This window comes from Bombus huntii, unplaced genomic scaffold (assembly GCF_024542735.1).
Source record: "Bombus huntii isolate Logan2020A unplaced genomic scaffold, iyBomHunt1.1 ctg00000122.1, whole genome shotgun sequence".
Classification (NCBI taxonomy): domain Eukaryota; kingdom Metazoa; phylum Arthropoda; class Insecta; order Hymenoptera; family Apidae; genus Bombus; species Bombus huntii.
The window spans coordinates 34,918-62,311 of NW_026099372.1; the positions used below are offsets into that span (position 1 = coordinate 34,918).

The following is a 27,394-nucleotide window of genomic DNA, read 5'->3' on the forward strand; positions in this document are numbered from 1 at the left end:
CCGATCCGATCTCCGTGCGCGCGGTGCACCGTGGGGGTAACGATTAAATCGACAGGATATACTTTATTAGCTATTCCGTTATTACAGGCTGTAGTTGGCGGGGAAATAGTCACTATGGATCGATGAACTCCATTGTAACAACGCACCTTCGAATTGCATCGGAAACGCTTCTGTATTGCGTCCACCGTATAACCTATCATCGTGTGTTTAGGGTAAATCAGTGGATCGGAAGTTACGTTTCTATGTTTCTCGCCTGTCAGTATAACACTGTGCAAGAGATACAGCAAGATCCTAAAATCATTCGAGTACAAGTAGCGTAAAATGGTCGTTTAAATTTCAATAAATTAACTATTCATACGTTAATTGTACGCGGTCAGGATTAAGGGGTACGGCGATGGAGAAGATTTTGTTAGCTAGATGTTGAGTAAATAATCGAAGATGATAATTTTATAAATGTTTCGTATTTATGATGATGGAAAAGATTTAATTTGAGTTACGTTACGTTTGAATAAGATAGACTTTTCCAAGAGTGGAGGATTTGTAGAGATAGTGGACGTAATAGTAGTATGATTTAATACCTGATGTGTCTTTTTTTTCTTTGACATATAGGTCACTGTGGGGGTAATATTGATCTAGATATAACTATCTTTTCTGAGAAGTACGTATATGCTTATGGGAACTATGTTTGGTTAATCAATAGAGCCATTCTTTTGAGAAATTGAATCTAGAAGAATTTGACGATATTTTGCCTTGTTTCAATAGTACATCAGTTTAAAGAAACGCCTGCGATTATAGTATATAATTGCACATAGGTATATGCAAAATTGCATTTTCAAATAATTAAATCAAAAATATAGGAATGTATCAATGGGAAGAATATTTGTTAAAGATCTTTCCTTTTTAATCAAATTCGTCCAACAACCCCATTCTCGTCAAACATAAAATGAACGGTGCCTTTCTCAAAGAAACAAGAAGAAAATTGCTGTCGTTCTAAAGTTCTTCTCCATTGCTAAACTACACGTTCGTGTTTCTAGTTACACTCCAATTATTCGATTGTAAGAAGCAAGCAATCCCTCCATCCAAGCGCTAGATATAGTTTCTCGAGTAGTTCTCTTCAATACCGTTATATCGATGAACTCTTTTTGAATAAAGTTCACATTTATAAAGCAAACACAATAAAATACGACAGGACAATTGTAATCGATAAATAACATTTTATTAGGATATTATAAGAAGCTAAGATATCGAGTTCTAATTGTGAATATCAAGCGCTCGTCGTTCGAGGAGATTACCAATATTTTCTTCCTTAACAATATTAATTACGAAGTTTCGATACCGTTTATGACATTAAGATCTCTTGATAAAGTTGTATCGTTAAAATCTTACTGTTCCTAGGGAAAATATATAGTTAATATATATAGTTAAATATATATAGTTAAAACCGGAATATATATAGTTAAAACTTCCAGAGGAGCATCTCGCAGACAAATTATTGATTGTTAGTGTCGATTGACTGTAATCGATATTTGGTGCGTGAAGTTGTATGTTTCGTGAACCTGCGTTGATGCAGGGATTCTGTTGCAAATCATAAACTAAAGAGCCACTGGTCAAGGTGAAAGAGGTTCAATAAATCCAGTGTTAGTGTAATTTGACACTTTATGTGCACCGGGTGTATGCAAACAGAGTTTGATGTTCTGAACACCACGGTTGTAAGATTTTATTGAGACCCCAGTATTGTATCCGCACGGTGTGACCCTCTGTTGATGATTGCCCTCTCCACCAGCCGTTTAATCTCATCTGTCTATCGTGCCTTACCGGCCAGGGAGTTTCCCTAACATCTGAGATATCAGATTTGCAGCTCGGAGAGGACAGATAATTCGGAATATCCCAAAGAAGGGCAAGGTACTGGCCGAGCCCCAAATCACTTACATAGAATTACTTACATAGAACAATCACTTACATAGAATTTTTTTTTTCTTTTCTTTTCTTTTCTTTTTTATTTTCTTGTTGAAATTATAATTAATTCTCACGTCGAGAATTTTCAGTTACTTTACTTAGTATTATGCAGTGTTAGCTGATTATTAATAATAAGTTAAGACTTATTATAGATAAATATAATTTACTCACATAGAATAAATTCATTTAATTAATTATGAGATTAATTCACTTACATAATTATGACATACAAGTAAATTTTATAACCACAAATTTTTAAATGTTATACTTTGAATCTGTTCTTACATTTAATTTTAATTTTAATTTTAATTTAAAAAAAAACCTTACAGCCAGTACCTCTAAAATATTCGATAAAAATTCTGATGAAACATTAATTGAAACATCTAAACGCAACAAAGAATGGATATAATTATACAATTTTCCAATATTTCAACATTCATTCATGTACATCGATTTTTATTATCACATTTGTTTCATATCTGAAGAATATGTATTTGTTGGCATCAAAATATTCTCTGTTTCAATCCTTGGTCATTTTAGATCGAGACTTCAAAATCTTCTTGATTAAAATTCTTAAATTTTTTTAAATGAGAATCATTAATTAGAGGACAAAAAGTTGCTTCAATTATTTGAATATTCTGCTATTCATACAATAACATATTTCATTTTAAATTAAAACGAGAATAAATACTATTGTGTATAAATTTAATAGAACGACAAAGTAAATGTACAAAGTAGTTGCAAAGTAAATGAACAAATTGTACGAGGCAACTGTCATTAGCGTAATTTTAACGTGTACATTTACAGTATGATATTAACCATTATTTAGGATTGTTAAAGTGAATTAATGCGTAACTGCGTCATCCACGATTGACCATGATTATGGTAGTGATTATTGCTATAAATGAAGCTTAATAGTTGTCGAAAAGAATCACTCGAAAATCGCGTTCATAAATCATTCTCTCGTCTCGTATCGTGTTCGTCGGGCGGAAAACAAGATTGTGTTTTAAAGAAATCGCGTGTTCCGATTACTATCAAACTTACTGTGTCACTCGCATAGCAGAAGAGAAAGATTAAGATAAGGTCACCAATGAGCAAAACGTTTAACGTATAAGTGTGGTACATTAAAATTGAGTCCGCTGCAACCCTCATGACATTTAAAATCCTACGCGTATATTGAGTAAAGTTGTTATATTAAATATAATCATATTAAATACAAGCTCGTAGGCTGGATTCCCAAATTATTTGGTTAAATACTTTGAATACGAGAATACCGAGTGTTAACAGTAGTAAATCCTCTATATGGTATGTTTACTTTGCTATCTTGAATAGGTAAATAACATTTCACTTTAACACATTTAACCAATATTATACGCATATGCACATAATGTTACTGTTACATATAATGATATATACGTAGATATACACGTTAATTAAATCCTCTATATGGTATTTTTATATCAGTATCGTAAACATTGTAAACCGGAAATCTTTTATTACACACGTACATATACAGTCAATATTATTGTTACATATAGTGATACATACGTTGATCCACACATTAATTAAATCCTCTATATGCTATTTCTACTTTGCTATCTTGAATAGATAAATAACATGTCGCTTCCAGATGTCAAATAATATTTGCCAAATGCACATATAATGATATAATTACATATAATGATAATAACAATATAATAATTATATATAATATTGATAATAATGATATAATTACATATAATGATATATACGTTGATCCACACATTAATTAAATCCTCCATATGATACTTTTGTATCGGTGTCATGAACATTTTTCCCCGAACGACCTTCTATGACGCGTGTACGTATATCGAGAATATTATTGTATTATATATAGTGATACATACGTTGATATACACATTAATTAAATCCTCTATATAGTATTTTTACTTTGCTATCTTGAATAGATAAATAATCTCGAATATAGACATACAGGTACACTTACGTTGATATACACCTTTGTACAAGGTGTCAAAAAATTTTTTATCACGGCGTTTTTTTAAGACGATTTTATAGCTTCGAAATTGATCTTGACACGATTTTCAATGTCAAATTATTTTTCTATTGCATCATGTGATACTCATTAGGAGGAACGAAACTTCTGTTTTCTTAGAAAAAATGTTTGAAATTTCATTAATTCCTAGATTGATTTTATTTATACTTTAAGGTCAGATATGACATCAAATAATGTCAATACTAATATTTAGTTATTTGTCAATTTATAGCATCTGAAAAATAAGATATCTTCGAGACAGCGTGGGTTTTCTTTCCAACTTTCTTAACTTTCAACAATAAAATTTTCGTCAAACGATACAATCTATCCAACAAAGTTCTTGTAGACAGCCAATCTCGTAAGAACATAGATCTTCTTCAAGTATTATTCTTCACAATGCTTCGTGTGGAATTTCTACTTGACGAGTTATTATTAAACGATTAAAAGCTTATTATTATACGATAATGTAATATCGTACAATAGCTTTGATTGGAGATCGGCTGAAATTAGAAAACACCGTGTACGCCGTCTTTTTGTGGTTTGTTTACATCCAAGAGCGCCTAGTAACAATGACGCGAGAAAAGATAAGCAGCGTCAAAACAGAAGTACGGTTTCATATTTCAAGGAGTGGCAATCGAGAGGCCAGAGTATGTGAGCCGAAAAGTGTGTGTGTGTGTGTGTGTGTGTGTGTGTGTGTGTGTGTGTGTGTGTGTGTGTGTGTGTGTGTGTGTGTGTGTGTGTGTGTGTGTGTGTGTGTGTGTGTGTGTGTGTGTGTGTGTGTGTGTGTGTGTGTGTGTGTGTGTGTGTGTGTGTGTGTGTGTGTGCGCGCATTTACCACTGACGAATATAATATATATTTGAAAGGATGGAAATTTTATTTATCCGACTATATGACCATACTCGGTTAAGTATCAACAGCGACTATCTATCAAAAAGATTAAAAATTTTAGCCATGTGATTTGGTCCCTTAAAGCGGGGATTTTAGAAGTAATATTTTTATAATAAAAGAATTCATGAAAAAGTTGTATTATCATACAACTAATGATAAAATGATCTGGTTCTTCATTATATAATGTTCTAAAATTTGTCGTATATATAGGATGTACAAACCGTGATATCAAGGTATCAGTTCTTCCTTCCCAAGGGACAGTTTCATTAAAATTCTGATAGAATTAAAAATTAATTATTAATATTCTAACAATCATATATGTTAAATACGTTATAGTCAACGATATATACCTGAGCGAATGTAGGGGTGATTCCTTGATAATTATAAATGTCATCAGCCCACATCATTGTGCCACTTCTTTGTACTCCAGCCTCTAGATTAACAGCCTAAACAAACATACGAAATTTTATAGAAGCTGTACAAAATATAGTATATATGCGCAATATTGAAGCGTTCAAGGGGATATAAAGGTAATGTACATCACATACACGTGTACTCTCATGCAACAAAATACAATTAGATTTAATAGTATAAGCTCTTTTATTCATCATAATAGATTGGAAATTTAAGTGTCTTACGAGGGTGAGTAAAAAGTTACCCGCTCTGTCGGTGTAGAATTTATTTTAAGCAATTGTCAAAAAAGACATACATCATTTTTTGACATAATCACTCGATTTCTGTATACACTTTGTCCATTTGCCGAAGGACCTTTGTATTTTCTCATTAAAAAATGTTTTGGGCTGAGCTGCGAACCACGAATGCATCGTCGTCTTCACCTTTTCATCAGCTTTTTCGGCATCCATCTCGCACAAACTTTTTAAAATCCAAATCTGTCGTGCACTATTGCATAAGCAGAGCCGTGGCTGATTTGCAAATGATTTGCCACATTATCCAGTGTCACTCGTCTATTCCATAGAGCATAAGTTCATGAGCACGTTCAATGTTGTCATCGTGGATGTGGACGGGCGTCCAGCTGTTTTTTCATAACACTCGTGCGATCTTCTTTGAACTTTTGTGCCCATTCAAACACACTTCGTGACAAAACACTTTCTCCATAATGTGCATTAAATCTTTGATAAATATAGGCATCAAACATAACCTCCGACCACAAGAAACGAATCACAGCATCCTGCACTGTTTTCCTGCAAATCACCATTGCAAAGCGCCATTACTCGCGCAACGGTCACAAACGAATTGACGTAACACAAAGAAACCTGCGCAGCAGCACTGAACAGATATTGACGTCATACGAAGAGTGCAGATGGATCAATACGGTCGACAGAAGTTTTAACTATCTGGAGTGCGGATAAATTTTTACTGAGAGTCGTATAGGAATCTATAATCTGTAAGTACACCTTTGGCTGAATGGAAATTTCTCTTACATATAGTCAAAAATGCTGAAACTGTGTATTGAATTGGAAAGTGATAAAAAATAAGTGAAGTTTCGAGGTTGCATGTGATTGCATGAGTACACAGGACGTTTTTAGCGAATAAAAAATAATTTTGAAAGACACGAGACTTATCTTGTATTTTATGCACTCTCTGTGTCCGAATTTCCAGAAGCTCTCTATCTTATGAAGTGTTTTAGATTAGCCGGAAAATTTTGTACGTACGTACAAGAAGTATACGATCTAAGTGGAATATTCCATTATTCTCTTGATACAACAGAAACGAAATTTACAGAACTTCTCAGAAAGTTGGTTTATTATTACCAAATTAATAGAATTAATACACGTTTATCATCTTTACATACCTAAGTCGTGGAGGTTTATCGTGCGTAAAAAATTAGTGTCGTTTCAAAGTTACATTTCGTACATTTTAAGCTTATAATTTGTAACGTACAAAACAATGTAAATTTGAGCTGTTTCTTATCTCCACAATAAGAAAATCCAACTTTACGTTTTTTACACAATGATATTTATGGAACAGTAATATCATATTATTGCATCGCTTGGAGAATGAAGTCAAGGTACGATGTGACCCTAGTGTAAACGCTGGGATACCCAGCTGTGCCGCACTTATAAGCATAAGACACAATACCTATTAAATACGAGGTTAATTCATGTTGTATCAGCAGTGGTCCGCCGCGGTCAGCCTGAAAGGATCGTTAAATTTTTAATCAAAGATACTGAAATATATCGATCGAATTGTATTGAAATTATACTTATATACAGTAATAATCTTCTATTGATTTGTGTATTGAAATACTCCAATTTATAACGTACATGTTATATGTATTTTGAGCAAAACTAAGATTAGAAGGAAATTAGATTAAATACCATAACGAGGTGTGAGAAGTGGGCAAAACTATTAAATTGTGTTTATCTATTATTTTTAATGTTTAAGACGTCGATTTGATGTTAATTCGAATCGACGTGTCTTCAGATACCGTATAGTTTGTAGTAACTCTGTAACTTAATTACCGTACAAGAATCCTCTCCACCCTGAGCATGTTCGGCGCATATTATACCATCAGTGATATCAGGTGCATTAGGAAATTTGGAATAAGCTATTTTGCATTCGGCGTTCTTAATCACTGGCATTTGTACTTCCATTAATGCATTACGTCGTGGTCGTCCTACGAAGAAAATAAGAAAGATATTTAAGACTGGAACTATTTAATTTTATTATAAAATTGATATCACTTACTATATCTTAATGCTCCCGATCCAGCAACAAGGGGGTTATAGCCGACGAAGTTGCTCTTTCGTAGGGGCTCTTTCGTACAAATGGGATATACGTACCCTGAAAAATAAAAAAATAAATGAAAATGCAGGAAACGAATGACCAAAAGTATGAGAAAGAATTATACACGCTTTATGACACAATATATGTGTACAGTAAGAAATTTCAGGATATGATACTTCAGTAATACTCAATAGCATATATATATATATATATTTGAGGACTTACTCGAAAATGGCACCTCCTCCACCAATCTAAGAATGGCAATATTATGATTGTGTATGTTTTCTATTCCATCCATATGTGCACAATGTGCTGCGGTCAAAACATGCCTAGCCGATATCAGGGAACCTCCGCACTTCCATAGTGGTTTGTCTGGGTTTCGGGGATTACGAAAACCTAATGCAGCGATCCATGGCCAAGCGCCTAAAATGCAATAGTCATAGTTGTGAATATACATAATTTTTTCTCACATAACGGGTAACAACGATTATTACCTATTCGATATTCGATCATACAGCAGACGATAAGTACATACGTACAAATACTCTGAAATAGAGATTTGATAAAGACAGAAATTAAATTTTTATTCCAGTGGAATACAAATTATTAAATAATTCTATATAATTTCTATTTGAACTATACTGAACTATAAAGTTCAAACGTGTAATTTCTGCCCTAACAGTTTTTGATCTCTATCCATATTATTACTCCTATATCAACTTTTCATTTCAAGCAAAAAGATACTCTTCCTAACATGAAGTAAAAGAAAGAAATAATTCAAGTTAATAAGTAAAGTTACTACCGATAAAATCATAGCATTATTATTTAGTCTAATTGAAATGTACATTGATGTGCTGTTTAATGCCTTTAAAGTTCATTCTTTGCAGTAAATGGCTTATTATTAATCGGAAAGAAAGACATAAAACGTACCAAGTTCAGCTGGTTTACCATCGACCACCCTGGTATGAGAGACGCTGCTAAAACCACAGTATGGTGGTCGCAAAGCCTTATACTTATACACAGTTTTTATTAAAATTTCTCTCTTCTCTTTGTTTGGATCGTTCGGACAGCAAACGATCGTAACATTGCCCTGGTATCTGCACACTGATCGTCTATAAAAATCGGTGGCTGTACGGTACTGTATCTGCCATATTTCTTGCAGAGGTTTACATTTTCTGTAGTCAAGGCACCTGCCTTCTTGATTGTCCGGTGTGGTACATTCTGGATCAAACAATTTTAAAACATTTATACAGTTCAAAGATGCGTAAGAAAGCGACACCGATTACTCAACTTTCGAAGTAAAAGGCCGATCAAGTCCACCGGATTGCCCTACAGACACGTATTAATCCGTAAGAGTTAGTCATCATGTTGATAATAATTATCTAAAGAAACTTTTCACGTGAAAATATAAAATTTTAATTGATTAGATATTGTGTTAGCCATACTTAAGAAAGAAAATGAAAATGAATGAAATGAAAGAAAAGGACTACCTTCAACCTCATGTTTTAAATAAACACTTTGTCAGTTTTGCGGTAAATAAATTCTTAGGAATTCAGGACAGTTTTTAGTGTGAATCATTTTGTTTCGACCGTTCGCGGAGAGACGCGATCGCGAGATAGCACGTCAACGAGAGTTGTAAGTTCCCGTTACGATTAAATAATCGACGCCACGAACTGATCGATCCCCTTATTTCGATTATGATAATAAGGGTAGTTCAACGAAATTCCACAGAATTAACACAAATAAATTAATGTTTATTTCAACAACTTATTAACTAGAAAGATATAAATGGAACAAAAAAAATGTAACTGCGTTTTGGTTGATAAGTAATGCGCGACATACCACATGTGTTGACGGTTCGACATCTCGAAAAGTTCTGAACGCCTTTCGATTTTTTTCGTTTTTTCTGGAAGGCGACCCCCACTACGTTCGGATCACGCCACATTCTTTTACGCGAGGTAAAATACGGGCCACGAGTCGACGTTTCTGGAAGTCGCCCTGCTTAATGAACCATGCGCTTGCCACTACAATGTTTGTTTGCCGGGCAGACACGACGATCCATCTGCGACATTATAGTGCCGCGATCGATAGTTAAGAATATGACCTATGGTAAGCCGCATGGCGTAACATTCTCCCCCCGTTGAGAGGGTACCGATCAAACTAGGGAGGTGTGGTTGAAGTTCCCATCTTATTTCGTCTCGGTGGCTAGTTGTTCGGGTTTCTCGAGATCGGGTTGAATTGGCAGTGGGACAAGCCTTTTGACGCCCCGATCCAAAATGCTCTTTGCCGTCTGAACTGTAGCTGTCCGGATGACACCATCGGCGCCTGGATGAATCTTGATAACTCGGCCCAGAGGCCAATGCATGGAGGGAACGTTGTCCTCTCTGAGGATGACGATTGTGCCCTTTTGGATGCTGTGTCCACCCTTGCTCCATTTATTGCGGTTGGTTAGCTCGTTCAAATACTCCTTATGCCAGCGGTTCCAAAAATGTTGTTTAAGCTGTTGGATATGCTGCCATTTGGAGAGTCGGTTCGATGGAATGTCCCTGAAATCTCGATCACGTAAGCACATTAATGAATCGCCAATGAGGAAATGTCCGGGAGTGGGGGCTAGGAGATCATTTGGATCGGTGGAGATAGAAGTTAGAGGGCGGGAATTGAGGACTGCTTCTATTTCTATGATAAGAGTATTACGGTGTTAAGCTCATATGTTTCTGTTTCTCCACTCGCGCTGCGCCATAATATCCTTTGATATTTCCGATCCTCTGGTCGTACGAGGAATTGCCGATACAGGAATTTTCTCGATGTCGCCAGTGAGTACGTACTGATGAGCGCGGAATCTAATTAATATGCAAAATAAATTGTGAATTGATTCGAGAATATAGGATTTCCCCATTTTCATGATTATCGTGATTTTTGTATAAATATATTTTTTAAGATACTAATAATTAGGTACTTATAAATTAGTATTATCAATTATTTTGCATTTATAATTCCGCCTCTAGTATAAGTGTTAATTGAAAACTAACTTTATGTTTGAAAAAGTACTAGCAAAGTCGTTGAGTAACAAGCCACTGATGCTAACACAAATAGCATTGTCGTAATTAAATATTTCTAAATATTCATTTTTCATTTTGAACCTGTAGAAACAATTTATTATATATACTATTAGCTAAGTAATTGCATATTTAATTAAGTCGAAATATAAAACTTAGTTATTTTAATAATTTAAAAAATAAAAAACTGACAAACATTTCAATTTAATTTATGGTTGGAACAAAAGACAGTTATTCTTCATTAATTGAAATATTGCAATGCAGAGTACTTTCCAAAATACGCCGAGAGTATTCCTGATGGTGAAACGAGCGTTGCTTCATCGAACGCAGCTAAAGAAAACAACATCTATGTAGTTGGTGGTACGATGCCTGAAATAGAGGGCGCTAAATTGTACAATACCTGTACTATTTGGGGTCCCGATGGAACTTTGATAGCAAAACACCGAAATGTAAGTAATATATTCCTTTATGGCTTTGAATTTGAAAATATTGGGGTGAAGAAAGTGACTCTATCTAGGAATAATTTAGGAATATACATATGTACATACGTATACTATAACCAATTCTATAATTTACGGTTTATAAAATACGTTATGATACGGGAAACGCCCATTTTTGTTGTAATGTGTTTGTGTTGTATAAATTTTTCACATACTTAAAATATTATTATACTTATTTTTTCTCCTTTTTAAACATTATTAAATGATAGGATTTTTTAATAAAAGAAAGTGATAAAAACGCTGTTATAGTCAGTTATAGTCGCCAGTTGTCCTTGCTAATGGTTGCTTGTTGTCGCTAGTTAGTTCTCGTTATCGTTATGTATTCCATCAATCACGCGAAATTTAACGTATGGGAATTTATTCTTCTTTATTCTTTCTGTAGGGAGATTTTTTAAGACGAGGAAAATATAGAATATTTTAAGACGACGGTAAGGTTTGAATTTAAGTAACTGTTTTATGATACAACAAAGTGGAAAGACGATTTAATTTTATAAAGTTTAGGGTAATTTTTTAAAAAACTTCGAATTTAAAAGATTCAAATAGATATCTTAAACGTAATTAAACCCTCCATATCGTAAGAAATTAAATGAAACTGCGCAACAAAGTTGATACATTTAATGTATTATTTTAAACATTTATTTAAAAACATTTATTTAAAATTTAAGTGTAGGCGTCGACGCGCGCGCGCCATTCGAAGCATTTGTCAGTTCGTTACATCTGCGGTAAAAGTTGTAACTACGAAGAAGCTTAACATATGGTGCGTCTCAAGACGACAGTAAAAAGTATTAAGAGATTTTTCGAGATTTTTTCTTTTAAGTTTCCAAGTACTTTTTCTATTTAACTTCTTTTTTTTTTTTGTTGCATTTTCTAACAATATTCGATAAATAGAGACGAAATATGACAGTTCTTAGTTCGGGGATTTATTGGTTCGAAAGTTACTTGAAAAGTGTTTCTGGAGTTCGTGCGGTTAATACTTTTAAACTTTTACCGAGTACGACTTATTCCGTATGGCTGGACAAATCTTTGTTGATACTGTAAGCGTAACTGTAAGCGTCCGGATATTGTCTTGTGGAGATAGAAAAATACACGAAGTATTGATTGAACTACATATTTTTTTAATTCTTTTTTAATTCTTTTAGTTCTTCATATATTGATAATAAAACGATATTCCGCTACTTTGAGCACAATATAGTAATGTTTAAATAAATAATAAAATTTACGCATTTCGTCTTCATGCGTCGATAAGAAAATGCAAAAAAAGTTAAAGAAAGATGATGCGCAGACGCGAAGTTTAGTCAGCAATAATATTTAAAACCTCTAAAATATATTGTACACATTTATTTGCAAATAAGCTCAATGAAATTGAACTGTAACTGTGTTTCCAATAATGTCTTCGATGTATTGCTCGCCATTATGTCGGATTAACAGCTCTAAGTGATCGACCTTAATCACTAAATGTCGGCCGTGATTCAGTGGTATAGCTTTACATATGACGGACATCGTAGGCGCTTGTAAGACGTCCATTGTGAAACGTTTCCAATAGCACCGTTTATGCACCGTTTATGTGATGGTGAAATCTGAATATATATATCGCTGAAATATATATCGCTTATCACTTGAGTCTGACACGATCGTTTTTAAATAGAATCACAATTTTTTATTCTTTACAAAATCAGTCTTTAAAGATTATGTGCAAATAAAATAGATAAATAGATAAATGGTTGTAGAAACTTATAAAACAGATATTACAAGTATATCTAAATAAATGATATATTTATAAATTGTAATATTTGATCTAAAGTTTAAATAAATAAAAGAGATACTCGTGACTTACAATAAACGTATTTTTTTTTTCAATTTTTAAACAAAGCAAAAGTGGATAACAATTTTTCAAAATGTAAAAATCAACACAATGGTTGGTTTCTTTAATTAATCAATAACGTTTAAAGTTAATTAATGTCCAGAGTGGTTTGTACATTTTGTATTTCGCCGTATTTCAACGTTCGATGTGTAAATAGAACTTGATGCCTGAAATATCGAAAAAATAATTAAATCCGATCGTTCCGTCGAATTTGCAAATTGTATACTCGTGTAAAATCGAGTGCGCTTGTGTATGCTGATACGAAAAGTGGTAGTATATTTTTCTTTTTTCGATTATCGTTATCACTTTTTGTGTGGAAAAATTAATTCCGTGAAATGGAAGTGCAATCAATACGGCTTATCACGAAATAATAGCACAACGACGGTACATATTGGTATTGACGTCAGCTTCACAAAATTTCCCGAGTATCGCGGTCGACTATTTGGGTTAAGAATTCATTTTCAAGGTTCTACAAGCACGAGTATCTTATGGATATGAAATTTTCAGTGTACATTTTAATAACCATATTCCATATTGCATGCTGCGGTCCAAGAAAAATCCGCAGTTAATATTCTGCTAATCCCTGCTGCTTTTAAAGACCATAAGTAGTCGTCCGTAAGGTTTAAAAGATTTCGAGTAGATTTGTATTACGTATTTTATCTTCTAATTTTTAAAGAGAGGATCGTGTTTAATTAATTGAAAATGACGAAACTGTAATGGGACATTATTATCAAATATTAAACGTGGTTCCATTGGGTACTTTTATGGTCTTTGCGAGATATATATGCATTATACGTTGCTATTGGCAACGCGTAGCGATGAACGATGGAGAGCAATACCTTCGTTATCTCGTCTCGGTTGTGTACATATCAGTAATGCACAGTACTCGTACTAAATATCTTACAAATTCCATACAGATTTTCAGATTAGTTTCGAATAATACCAACACGACCATGATAGTCACAGTACAGTATTAAATGGTGCCACTATGCATAATACACTCCTAAAATGTTTCTACAAATATATTTGTCCGAATATTTTTGTCAGCTACTATATCCTAACCACGATTTATTAAACAATATATAGATTTAAAAAAGAATATATAACGACATTACTTGTTTAGGCTAGATTGGTTTAACTTGTATAGTTTTAGTAACTGTGTAAGATCAAACAAGAACTTATCGTTAGTTTGGCGAGATTTGATTACACGAAGCAACATAATTGCTTTGAAACTCAGGACAGAAAACAATGTCAACCGGTAGACGCGTTTGTCTGGTGAACGTGTAACGCGTGAATAATAGATAGCGACAATCACGCGAACGCTAGTTACAGCTGACTTGGCTTACATTGTAGCATTCAAACTAGAGTATACGAGCCGTAAGCACTATTGAAAGTTCAAAGGCCGACTAGTGAGCTTCATCCTATCTCATTTTTTAATCAGGCGATGGATCGACGAATCGTATTGATTTCGAGGATTATTATAGTTCTGTGGAAATTTTAAAGCGCGGTTTGTCTAATCTTGTCTCGTTAGCTACAGACTCTTTGGCGAGCAGCCTGAAACTTGATCCAGTTTCGAGAAAATGAAAAATTCGTTTCTTCTCTTTGCTTCCCTGTTCCTTCTTTCCTCCTTTTTCCCTTTTTACATCGCGTTAAGACCCGTTAAATAATATTGACTGCCGTGGACGCTGGCTGAGAAGTGCACTTTATAACTAGCTTTAAAATCACTGACGTCGATGAGGACAAAGGTAAGTTAGAGGGTCATTTATCTGAGCTGGTGTTATTCGACCTGAACTCTGCAGCTTTTCACAGTTTCTTTCGTTTTTCTTTTAAGAGCAGAGATGTTAACTGGTCTCTTGTTACGTGTAAGAAAGTACGTGTATGTACTAAAGCTTATTTATCACCAATTGGTTGCTCAAAGTCGAGATATACATACCTATATTATATTAATACGTTACAGAAGATTACGCGTTAGTTAGCTTATGAGAATTTATAGTGTGTCACAGATCACAAAAGCAGAATGACTACTTTTTCATAAACGATATATGTATATGAATTGAAAGTTTAACTATTACGTCACATACTTCTCTCGATAAACGTCGTCGAGTGCATATTGTTAAAGAATATTAGCCATTTGAATTCAATAGTTTCGAAGATACTAATGCTTCTGTGAAGTTTTTGCAGGCTGTTAATTTTTTATTCAGATACTACAAATTTTAAATAACTTCGATTAGAAATAAAAATCACATTACATTAACGCGTAGAATGTAACGTAACGTAGATAATGTAAATATAAATTATATTACAAGGAAACAATACGGTAATTGTAGGTAATGTGAAACATTCTGGTTAAAATTGCATCCTTTGAAGGCTAGGACACACAGTACTTACGAAGTAGATTAAGTAGCAAATGGGGTACTTAAGAAAATTCATGTTGTCATTGTTTAATAAACATCTTCAGCTAATAGCTTTCTGCAAAAGCTGGTTTAAGTTATGCTAGCTTATTCCTTATTAATTGCAATTATATTGTTCGTATCTCCTAGAGGATTAACAATCCATTTTTATAATGGATAATAAAAGTAAATTCCTATTAGGTTGTCCCAAGTTTCTTTCGCTTTATAAAGAAATGACAGTTATGTTATTCTATATTATTTTATATTAAATTGGAAAAGTGCTAAAATATTTGATAAAAATGTTAAGAAATTCTGATATTGATTTAAGCGTATCGATTTATCTGCTCTTCATATTTGATCAAACAGAAATTGTTAATTATGATTTCCACTTAAAAGCGGATTGCATATTATGAGGATAAATTATCAAATTCATCTCTAATATACACATTAGAGAATCATTCATAGCCGTAATCCTGTTTACCGCTAACATTCCTGGTACTCAATCATTCATTAGGAGACTGCTCTAGCCGCACAGAATACACCTGTAAATAATTAATCGCCATTAATATTCCATCGACTTTTGAAAATCCCTCATGTGATCTATTTCATGCGATGAGAATATGTATAAATTGAGATTGCGATCGACCATCCTCAGTCGGATAAATCGAGTGATTCAAATTATAACACAAAAAAAAGTTAAAACTAGTTACATTATCTTTTTCAATTTTTATGTATTATTTGGCGGAAGAAACTTTGGTAATTAGTAAGTAAAGTTCACCTCCTTAATGTTAATGATTTTAATATGTTATTAAGCTCAAAGTTCTAAGGAATTTTCTATATATATATACATATACATAACTGTGTGCGTATATATATAATATACGTATAACAGCCAAAGTTCAGCTCTCAAGTGTACGCAAAACTTTTATGTTCATTTTACGCTATACCAGTATGTTTCATGAATTTGTTTGCTAACAGTATCGAAACAAATAACAAGCAGAGGACGAGCTATTCATGAATTGTTTTGCCAGCGTGTACGCTCCCAATATTTTCTATTTGAGAAAACATACTTGTTGCTATTGCAACTACAAATATTTTTACAGTCGACGCTTTTGCCGTGAATCATTGGCTAACATGTAAAATCGAGAAAAAACATGGTTTATTGTGATGGAAATGTGGAAAACCGCAAAACCGATATAGAAGGGAAAATAAAGGAAAGGAAGGTAGGGATAAGTAGAAGCTTGGGGCCAAGTTTAATTCACTGAAACCGAGCTGCTTGTATTATCACAAAACAAAATTGCCAGTACGTCATTTCCGTACTCTCGTCCTCGCGAAAATGGTTTTGCTCGTGAAGAAAAAAACGAAGAGACAGGGAAGAGAGGAAAAAGCAAACGGAGAGCGCTTTTAAAAAGCTGGCGAACCGTGTGTTACCACAACGAGACACGCGGTGCTATTTGTCGCTTTAAATTGTGTCGCAACTCGTTTTTGAGATCTTTGCCAGGGATGCGTTAAAACACGCTGCAAATATATTTCTGGCTTTTCTGGGGTTTAACTGAAATATGACAAATAACGTTGTAAAACATATGTACTTATGACTTACAGAGTAATTGAGTGTACAAAATATAATAGCCAGCGATTTAGGGCTTTAAAAGATCAAAAGAAAAGAAAAGAAAAGAAAAGAAAAGAAAAGAAAAGAAAAGAAAAGAAAAGAAAAGAAAAGAAAAGAAAAGAAAAGAAAAGAAAAGAAAAGAAAAGAAAAGAAAAGAAAAGAAAAGAAAAGAAAAGAAAAGAAAAGAAAAGAAAAGAAAAGAAAAGAAAAGAAAAGAAAAGAAAAGAAAAGAAAAGAAAAGAAAAGAAAAGAAAAGAAAAGAAAAGAAAAGAAAAGAAAAGAAAAGAAAAGAAAAGAAAAGAAAAGAAAAGAAAAGAAAAGAAAAGAAAAGAAAAGAAAAGAAAAGAAAAGAAAAGAAAAGAAAAGAAAAGAAAAGAAAAGAAAAGAAAAGAAAAGAAAAGAAAAGAAAAGAAAAGAAAAGAAAAGAAAAGAAAAGAAAAGAAAAGAAAAGAAAAGAAAAGAAAAGAAAAGAAAAGAAAAGAAAAGAAAAGAAAAGAAAAGAAAAGAAAAGAAAAGAAAAGAAAAGAAAAGAAAAGAAAAGAAAAGAAAAGAAAAGAAAAGAAAAGAAAAGAAAAGAAAAGAAAAGAAAAGAAAAGAAAAGAAAAGAAAAGAAAAGAAAAGAAAAGAAAAGAAAAGAAAAGAAAAGAAAAGAAAAGAAAAGAAAAGAAAAGAAAAGAAAAGAAAAGAAAAGAAAAGAAAAGAAAAGAAAAGAAAAGAAAAGAAAAGAAAAGAAAAGAAAAGAAAAGAAAAGAAAAGAAAAGAAAAGAAAAGAAAAGAAAAGAAAAGAAAAGAAGAAAGATAATATGTTGCGGCAGTTTAAGTCGATCTAAGAAAATAGATAACGGGAGGGGGGGGGGAGGGCAAAGCTAGTTAATCTGGAAAGAATCCAAGCGTCAATTTCAAGCATTTACAGAGAATCAAGCGGGCTGGTTAAGGTCGTGAGTTGAGCAATTATCCCGCGTTAGGTTCAATCAGGTTAGTCCCACGCGAAATTGATCCAACCATGCGAAAACGAGTGTATTCTGATTTCTGTTGCAGATATTTCTGGATTGTTGATTTGTTTCCGCTTGTCATCGAAATTTTTTACCAACAATGAACGTGTACGTGAAAGCAATCATAATTGCGGCAATCATAATAGTGTCGGTTCTTCTTTATATTTTCCAGTTTGCAAAGATTGGTAAGTTGATACTGATTAATTATGCGATCGAAATCCTATATAATGGCTACAAAAAATATTTGCATCATTATTCTCGTTTCCTAATGAATCGCTGTTTTAATCAAGTTTTATATTGCATCAAATTTCTGTAGTTACACGAAAGTACTAAATTATAGAAAACTTGATATACACGGATTTAATTAATTGATAAATTAGCCAATATATAGGCATTATTATTTATTATATTATATATTATAGGCATTATATATTAGTAATGTATATATACACTTTTGAATTTTAGCCTTCTTAGCCTTCTATTCTTATATCCTTTAAACGTCATTTCAAGCTACAAGCTACTTTAACTCAAATAGCTCGATTTCAAGTTCTAACGTATACTGTAAAGCACACTTGCGAAGTGAAACAGTAAACACGATATGAAAACTCTCTCCCCAGTAAGAAATCGAATATCCAATTTCAATCGTGCTTCATCGATGAAGCATCAATGCTACGTAAAAGCATCGTGGCAGCCGCAATGCGGATCCGTTGAACAAAAATTTCCTGGCGCGATCGTTTTCGTAACGCTATTAGCCGTTTCAGTATCAGGGATGTTTTAAAAATCCGTATCGGATTGTACCATGAAGCGCAATAGCGCTTCGTTTATTTATTTACGAGAAGTGCCGATCAACTCGATTGCACTGCTCTTTTTTTTTTGTCGAAACATACCGTTCAACGCGTTCACGCTTCACTTCATCAGCTATATCAGAAACGTTACACTAAAGAGTCAAAAGGTTGCCAAATATTCGTGCTTTACCTTTTGTTTGTGTGACGTTCTGTAATTGGTTTTCCAATTCAAGAGGTAATTTATACATTAGTTTTTTCTTTATTTGGTTTACGATTATTTGAAAGAAAAGTAATTACGAGAGGAAACTCTGATAGACTAGCGGCAAGCTACGTTCGGAACCGAGCGCGTTGTGAATTGACAATCGTAACCAAACATCGCGACACAGTTCACCACACTACGTGTACAGCATGATCACGCTGAGTGGCGTTGAAACGGTTAACGTAACTGCGCGTACGACCGTCGAATGGCAAAGATATTCAAGCTGAGAATCGTTTTCAGATGTTACAAACAGCTGTGTTGACTTTCAAGGAGAAACCATTCGACATGATCTTACGTTTGAGCCGGGACCTTCGGTTTGCAGTTTCTGCACCTGCTATAATTCGAGGCTGAAGTGGTGCCAGTCGATCGTATGCGACCCGCCCGTAGTGAGTATATGCTCATTACTTAAACACTTAACACAACCAGAGAGAAACTAAAGCACACCGTTAACGCTTGCACGCTGGTCGTTAAAGCACATGCTACGCGAATAGGGTACACAACGATTCATCTAACTTGCCTTGAATTACTTTTACAAAGAGAAACATGGACAGGAATAATTTTTTGTTACGAGTCGTTTAATTTATTCGTTCGTTAGAACGATTGGTCTGACAAATTCAAAGTCTTGTTCCGTATAAATATTTTTAAACAAGTACGTCATAAGCTTTGTATATTTTTTTTATCGCAACGAAACTGTTCAGAGAAATGTTGAAATTATTAATTACAAAAGAAGACATTTACGTTGTAAAAATGTTAGCGAAAACATTTGTGAAAAAGTTACTTTGTTATAAATTCTACAAAAAGAAATATTGAAAATCACGCGCCATTTATTCAGTTGCACGTATGAAAAGTATTTTGCATTCGCGCAAAAGAATCCCTTAAGGATACATATTTTATAATAATTGGAGTGTCAAAGTTATTACGCGGATTGGCGTATACGTGCCTTTTAATGAAACTAGGTTATTCATTTGTTATTCGTTCCTAACTTTCAACTTTATGATTTTTGCGGAATAAAATTTTATATTCCGGTTCAGTTTATAAATGATTCATTTTGAATTTAATAAAATTAGAGTTACAGCAGTGCAATTTAATAAAGAACAAATAATCATTTGTACTTTATTAAAATGTTCTTTTAGCGTCTCGTTTTAATATTTCTCTAATAATATTTTGTTAACCGTTATATTTAAATGAAGGTTTTCAAAGCAGAGACGTACTTTAACGTAGGAAATGGACGTACATTTATAATGAGAATTCAGAAGCAAAAATATTTCATACAAAAATAAATATTCCCCATGTAAATAGGTGTAAATAGCTACGTTATGACTTTTATATGTATCTAACGTTTTTCCATGCAAGCTAACGTATATTTGCTTCTTCGCTTCTTCGATTCTGAGTAGTAAAACCTGGCATTCATGCGGTTGATAGGTAGTTACGCGCTGACAACGAAAAACATAAAATGAATAAAAAGCATGAGCCATCCTATAAAAAAAATAAAGCTGCTTTTATCTTTCATTATATATTCGTCAGAATATTGTTAATAAATATTTAAGTTCAGATTTCAGCTTAAATAAATGCATAGGATTGGACATTTATTTATATATGTATCTGTGAACGCTTTTTGACATAAAATTTTTATAACGACTAAAATGACATATTCCGATATTAAATTAATTTGATGAGAATAAAAACTGAATTTTTTAAACGAGATTTTGTATGAAGTTACATTTATTGGGAAAAATTCATTCTTTTATAATATGATAAAACGAGACTCATAGTCTGTATAAATCATTTCATGGAATATTATGTGTATGTACATGTGTTCTACGCTTTTATTATAAAAATGCTAAATGAACATAACGATCAAACGCATCGACAAATGCATTGAACATATCGATTGTTATTTTGAAAAATTGATTATCTTTTATTTGTTTCGAACTACAAATTGATTGAGACATTCGTGTTTGCTAAATTGCGAATTTAACGCAATGAAGTCGTCTGAATCCCTTGCGAGCATGTAAATATAGCGTCGAATTAACAGGTCAATTACTTGAGGTTGGAACTGAAAGAAAGAGAAAGATGGAGGAGGTCTTGCCTTTGAATGCTGGACACTTCTAAAGCCCACAGTTCGCTGAAATTGCCAGAGAATTCAATTAAATGGCAAATTAAACCATTGAACTGAATCTGTTTCCAATCGTGAGCTTGGAGGTTCTACCCTTTGAATTTTTAAACCAGTCACCCTTCTTTTGTACGTATGGTAACGAATATAATTCATAAACTAATGAAGTGTGTAATTCAATTGAAAGCTCTTTTCACTGAATCCAGTTTAGACTAAGAAAAATGATATAATAACGAAATTATCAATTTACAATTTATAGAGCGTATACTTTATTCGAAAGTGAAGTTTATTACTGCAAATATTAGTTGGCTATTTATAGCCTGTTTGAAAAGGTGATTTAATTTCGATTGATTTTCGATAAGTTTTTGTTGGTTTACTCAGGTTAATTAATCTCCAATAAAATAGAAATACCAATCCGGTAGTATAATTGCTTTCTTGCTTATTACCTTTTTACTAATTAGCGATGCACGATTCCAGACCAGTAAATATTTTTCCATCGGGAGAAGTCAGGTCGAGAGATGCAAGATTTATACGCTCGTTCTGTCAGTTATCCCAGTGTCTGTTACGCGATAGAAAATGAACGAACTGAATAATAAATGCATTATCGGCATGAAGATTGCTTGATGTAGGCCACCGCTTTTTTTCTATCCTTCCGATACCATTTTTCTTTTTTTTCTTTTTTTGCGAAACACTTTGCTAGTCGTGAGAAGCAGCAATTCCCTTCTGCGAATCAATTACGGTTCACGAGAAATTGTATTATAGCCTGGAACGTATTCAAATTATCTTCAATTATTCTCGGCTGTTTCCATTTCCATTCGTCTCTTACGTAAGTACTCGTTTGATGTACGTACATAGTGAGACAATAATCGTTAACACCTTTAATGTCTTCAGTATTATAGAATAAGACGCGAAAATACGTTGAAACCTGACTTTTAGATTCGCGAGACTCTATAAGGCTTCGAAAGTCTCTTGTTTCAGGCCGAATAAAAAATTGTAGATGAAGAATTACATTGCGAGGTCTGTTAAGGAAAATTTTAAATCGTATCGTTGTAATAGGATTATTTCAGAGAGGGAAATTACGTGTTGCGTGCGAAGCCACGAGCTTTCTTTCAGGCTAATATACATAATTGTCCTATCGAACTTTCCATCTAAACCGTTGCGCTCACACGTGGATTTTGCATTTCAATTTTCTTACTTACAGTCCAGTCCAGTGAGACCAAGTTAAATTTTTCAGCCCTCCGAGGTAGAATATGTTTTATAGAGAGACGTACAACGCCATGAAGGGGAGACAGATCAATAAATTGGGTTATCTTTAAATTACTGACAATCATTTCATCGACGCGGTTTCACCGACACCGAGTCCCCCGGCAACGTCTGTCAAAGCTTATTTACCGATACACTGAAATCAACCACAATCATTTTACCGACCTCTTCCTTTGCTGACAGTTATTATACTCGCTGTCATATGTTATCGTTGATTATACATCTTTATTTACAAATTCGTTCCTGTGTATAACGAAACAAAGGAAGAAACGAAAATGATACGTTTCATGACGCATTGTTAAATTATTAATTAACGAGAGTTACATATCTACATGAATGCTTTGAAATGTCAGTTATAATTCATGAAAATGGATACAAGCCATTTTACTATACATAAATAGAATTATAAAGACATGTTACGTACTAATGCTTTTACGAAATATATTTCTGTATACGTTTGACGTTTCTGTATTATTCCTTATGTGCTTTCTGCTCTTGTGTTTAGCTCGTCGGAAGTAAAAATACGTTAAGCGAATCAGCTAATCTATTCGAGCGTTTCAACGGCTCAGTCTTCTCTTATGCAACTACCAAAAGAGAAGATAAGTCTTTGGTTATACAACATTTCATAACGTCCAAAGTAACGGGGCACTAATTAGTTGCAACTTTAAGACAGACCAGATATCAGTCATCGTCCGTAAATACATTTATTACGATCGTTTAAAGTTTAAAGAAACACCGTTATAAAGTCGTAATACGAGACAAAGCGAAGAGAAAGTAAACTGTTGGATATATGACAAAATAATTCTATTTTAAATAAGAGACTGGTCAGCGTGGTTATTTTGTTTACAAAATCAAACGAATTTAATGAATGTAATGGTAAGGAAGTAACTATAAGTGGCTGTTAAACTATTTTTATGCTTGAAAAGTAATTCGCAAAGTAATGTAAAGCAGTACTACTGAGTTGTACATAACCTCTTTCAGAATTTGTTCTTAACCTCTTGCTTCATAACTTCCTTAATTATACTCTTCAAACTTATTGACTACTTCGATGTTGTTACGAACAGAAACTGATAAAATATTAATCTTAAATATAGATTGAAATGTAAGCTTGTCACGTAAATATATATATATGTACTACTTACTCAAACTATGGATCACATAACCTATAAAAAAAAAAAAAAAAATTATTGTACACTATAAAGCAAGAGATTAAATCTTTAATCTGTTAAGAATTAAATTTTTTATTGTAACTGCGAAAATTATAAAAGTACCAAGCGAAGCAAGTACGGAATATATGCGGAATATGAATCGCTCAACTAACCAAAGAGCGGCTCAGTGACAAAATTAGTAAAGTAAAGACCACAAATATTACAACATTATATTCTACCACAAAATAATTCTCTATACAAAAAAGGTACACAACGAATCGATTTTTCACAACGATAAGAGTCAACAGAACCAATCAAGACCAGACGAGACTCTCATAAGACAACGATATCAGAGGGATCAAATCAGCGACTTCAATCTATGTTACAGAGTATAGTTATCAAGAAAAATTGCTCTTTTCATGAAAAGTATGGTAATGATACTCTTATAACACATTGTATATCTGGCAGTCGGATGTGCCCGTGGCCATCGGAAATGTAAAGACGACGCTTTTAGAAAGTGATAGCGCCATCGCGTATTAAAAACGCGTTAGAAGAAGGACGGTTTCGCTATCCAAGGCGAATCGAAAAGTGTGCGTGTTGCGAGAATCAGAGTTGATCGAGACGTCGAAGCATAGAGTCGTTAGAATTGAGTTGCGAGTGTTGTCGAGTGTTAGAGTTGCTAGTGAGAGAGAGAGAGAGAGAGAGAGAGAGTTACCAAATAGTTGTCAAGTTATTTGTTGTAAATACGAGCGTTGCATTTAGTTTTCCTGTTAATCAAACATCGTTTCTCTGTCTAACTAATATCTGTATTTTCAATCCATTATTAATAAATTATAATTAATCGAACAAAATTACACCTTTAATATATTCCGATATTACATTACCGTGATGTAATATTTATCATGCTTATTTTGTACGTAAAACGAATCGTTGGAATATTCCCGAAGCTAACGAAGCATTTCCCAAAAGTTAAACCGAAGAGATTAACGCGAATAGTTAAGTGAAATTTTTCCATTAACTTGCTGACCAACCGGCAAATAAAAAATCATAAAAATTGTTTCAATGTGTTGAGGTCACGCATAACTTCTTTTTTCATTGACGATTACCAAACAGGTAAAATTTCGAAATTGTACGAAGGCCACGTGACCAGATCGTATTGGAATTTGAAGTGCATGGAAAAAGACAACTCGAAGTACAAACCTTGAGCTGTACTACTCGAAGTACAAACGTGAACTAATGGATGCAGAAAAGCAATTAACGCCAAACATCCGAACAGCATCTTGGAGCCCGTCATTGTTCTGAAATAAAAGAAGTGACGAATTAAAAAGACGCAGGACTAATAATAATAAAGGAAACTTAGTTCGTATTATAAATTGAATTTACATCAGAAAAGAAGCACGATCAAGCGAAACAGATCGTAGAAATGACAAATATCATCGATATACGTTTCAGTGTAATTTCACTTTTGAAAATTATTTAGTTTAATACGATCGTATTCATCGCTCCGAAACTTTCATTGTGCTGCAATTTGTGCTGCGTCTTTTTAATTTCTCTATCTTTCTGTGTTTTCGGAAAAATTACTTGAAAGATTAAGAATTGCTTGCCTTATTTTATTTTCGATTAGTTAGGATTTGATTATTCCAGGTAAGGTTTATTATTTATAACAGGTTTTATCACTTGTTTATTATTTAGGAGTTTGTTATTTTAGGATTAGTACCTTTTAGGATTTCTTATCCTTCGAGTTTCTGTTTCAGATATCTAGGTCTATTTCAAGATGTTTTATTACATTAGGATTATTTATTCGATTAAGATAATTTAAGAGTTTCACAATGTACAAAGAAATAATCGCGTGAAATTTAGATTTATGCTTTAAACGTATTAAACACGCGGTAATTTCAATGTCTATAGCCTCGAACGTGTTCTGATTAGTTGTGTCATTGTCTGTGACATTGAAATCACAAAAATCCATTGCAAGTGTGCTGTCATGCAATGTGGATGTAATTGGGTTTTTTGGGGTTAGGTTGGGGTTAGGTTGTATCATCTGATTTGTACAGTACTATTTTAACGCAAGGACAGGAAAGTTATTATATATTTCCCGTCCATTATTTGAATCGTTGTGAAGTGTAACGAATTATATTCGATTCGAGGAGATGTTAATGAATTAGCCATTTCATATGTAATTACATGGAAATAAAAATCATTGCAAAAGTAATTGATCTAATGACAACGGAATTTCCAATATTTTTTTGTTTCGTCACCTCTTTTTCGTAATATATCTTTTATAGGTACGTGATTTATTAATCGTTCGAATGGAAATAATTATTCGTATAATATTCAAACGATTCTAGCCATAAAATAAATTAAAACGATACCTGTCAATGATATGCAATCTGCGTATGACGTCAACCTCGATCTATGCTTATACAAGAAATTTTATCAATCAATGACTAGATATACAATAATCAAATATTATAAAATTTCCTGAAAACCTTTAGGTGTTAATATCTTTAATATTTGCAAGTTATTGTTTAGCGCTAATTAGTTAGAATGTAACAAGTGGTGTACCAGAATTGAGATAATTAAGCCACACGAACAATCTTATTTAGATCTTTTTAATTTTTTAATTCTCTTTTGCTCTAATACTTCGTAAAATTAATCTTCATTAGCTACTACACTTCATAGAATAACAAGAGATAATTTTTCTTATATAACGTTTCATTCATAAAATCTATCATTAAAGTATATCTTCATAAAAATATCATTCCATACTAACGGTATATTTGGTGTCATACGAGATAACAGTTACCAGTGATGACATATGTAACTTTATAAAGATATCTCGTTTTATTATATATTAAAAGAATGTACTCATTGCTGCTATATTTCAGATGAAAAAAAGGCGGCAACGATTTTACAGTAAAATCGTTCGTTTACAACTGATTCATTTACATTTCATGATAATACTGTGCATTCTGAATATGCTATGATTTGGTTTAAAATAATAAATAGTCCATTCTTGCATACTATTGCTCCAGCTTTACTTGTATTTTCGATATTGGTATAAATAGAAAGACAATTAATGTCGTTCGAGTCTATTTTCGGATCATTTATATTACGTTTAATCCATATAGTTATCATATGAGACATAGTATCGTAAAATTTGGAAGAATAAAACGTTCGTACAGGAAGTACATTTTATAAGAACTCCAACAAATCTGCGTGTGCACCTAAAATACAAACTGATAGTGATAGTGATTGTTCATAAGTTTATATACATTATCTAATGTCAATCGAAGGTATCAATTCTTTTTCTCCATAAGAGTACTTTTTCATTTATATGTGTTCAAAAATACATGTGTTCAACCGTGAAGCATATGTCACCTACAACGAAAAAGAGTTTTCCTATACTTAATATTTCCTTTATATACCTATGAAAGTCTATTCTTCGCGTAGTATGAAATTATGAATAAATCTGGAATATTGTTCAATCTGAAAAGAAAAATAACTTATTGACATCATTCATTGATACGAGATTCAGAATGTTTGTTTTGTCTTGCAGAAAAAGAAGGCAGCCCTCCCTTTCTTTTAATGTGAAATAGAAAGCGAAAATTTGAAAACAGATTTTTTGGAAATTTACTTGCAAATATCGTTTTCAATATCGTGATTTTCTTCCCAATGGTACTGTACTTTCAAATTTTCCAGTATCCCTCTAAAAACAAAAAGTCGAACCTCGTTATTGTTAACGTAGGCATTACAAGGAAGCGAAGTATTAGAAAGCAGCTCCTTTTTATTA

At 33.1% G+C, this 27,394-nt stretch overlaps 2 protein-coding genes across 6 annotated transcripts in view; both read right to left on the reverse strand.

Annotated features, from left to right (window-relative positions):
- The window catches only part of LOC126877110 (venom serine protease Bi-VSP-like), a 119,837-nt gene that overhangs the window by 9,857 nt on the left and 82,586 nt on the right, over positions 1-27,394 (reverse strand). Inside the window, exon 1 of one of the 3 annotated variants that reach the window (XR_007694753.1) lies at positions 9,468-10,175. The exons of the other annotated variants lie outside the window; for them this stretch is intronic. The gene's annotated coding sequence lies outside the window, so the exon portion shown is untranslated. Of the gene's footprint in view, positions 1-9,467; positions 10,176-27,394 lie in introns of those variants that run through there. 3 annotated transcript variants of the gene reach the window in all.
- On the reverse strand, positions 4,825-8,973 carry LOC126877113 (uncharacterized). 3 transcript variants are annotated; one of them, XM_050639949.1, is made up of 4 exons: positions 8,796-8,973; positions 8,556-8,737; positions 5,228-5,323; positions 4,825-5,151 (listed from the first exon to the last, which is right to left on the reverse strand). In XM_050639949.1, the coding sequence occupies exons 2-4, from the start codon at positions 8,574-8,576 to the stop codon at positions 4,900-4,902; spliced, it is 369 nt and encodes a 122-aa protein (XP_050495906.1). In that variant the 5' UTR covers positions 8,577-8,737; positions 8,796-8,973; the 3' UTR covers positions 4,825-4,899. The 3 variants fall into 3 exon arrangements, 2 of the variants coding, with proteins under 2 accessions (XP_050495906.1, XP_050495905.1); XM_050639948.1 differs by having other exon boundaries at positions 8,556-8,973; XR_007694755.1 differs by lacking the exons at positions 4,825-5,151; positions 5,228-5,323 and adding exons at positions 7,608-7,682; positions 7,851-8,048 and having other exon boundaries at positions 8,556-8,935.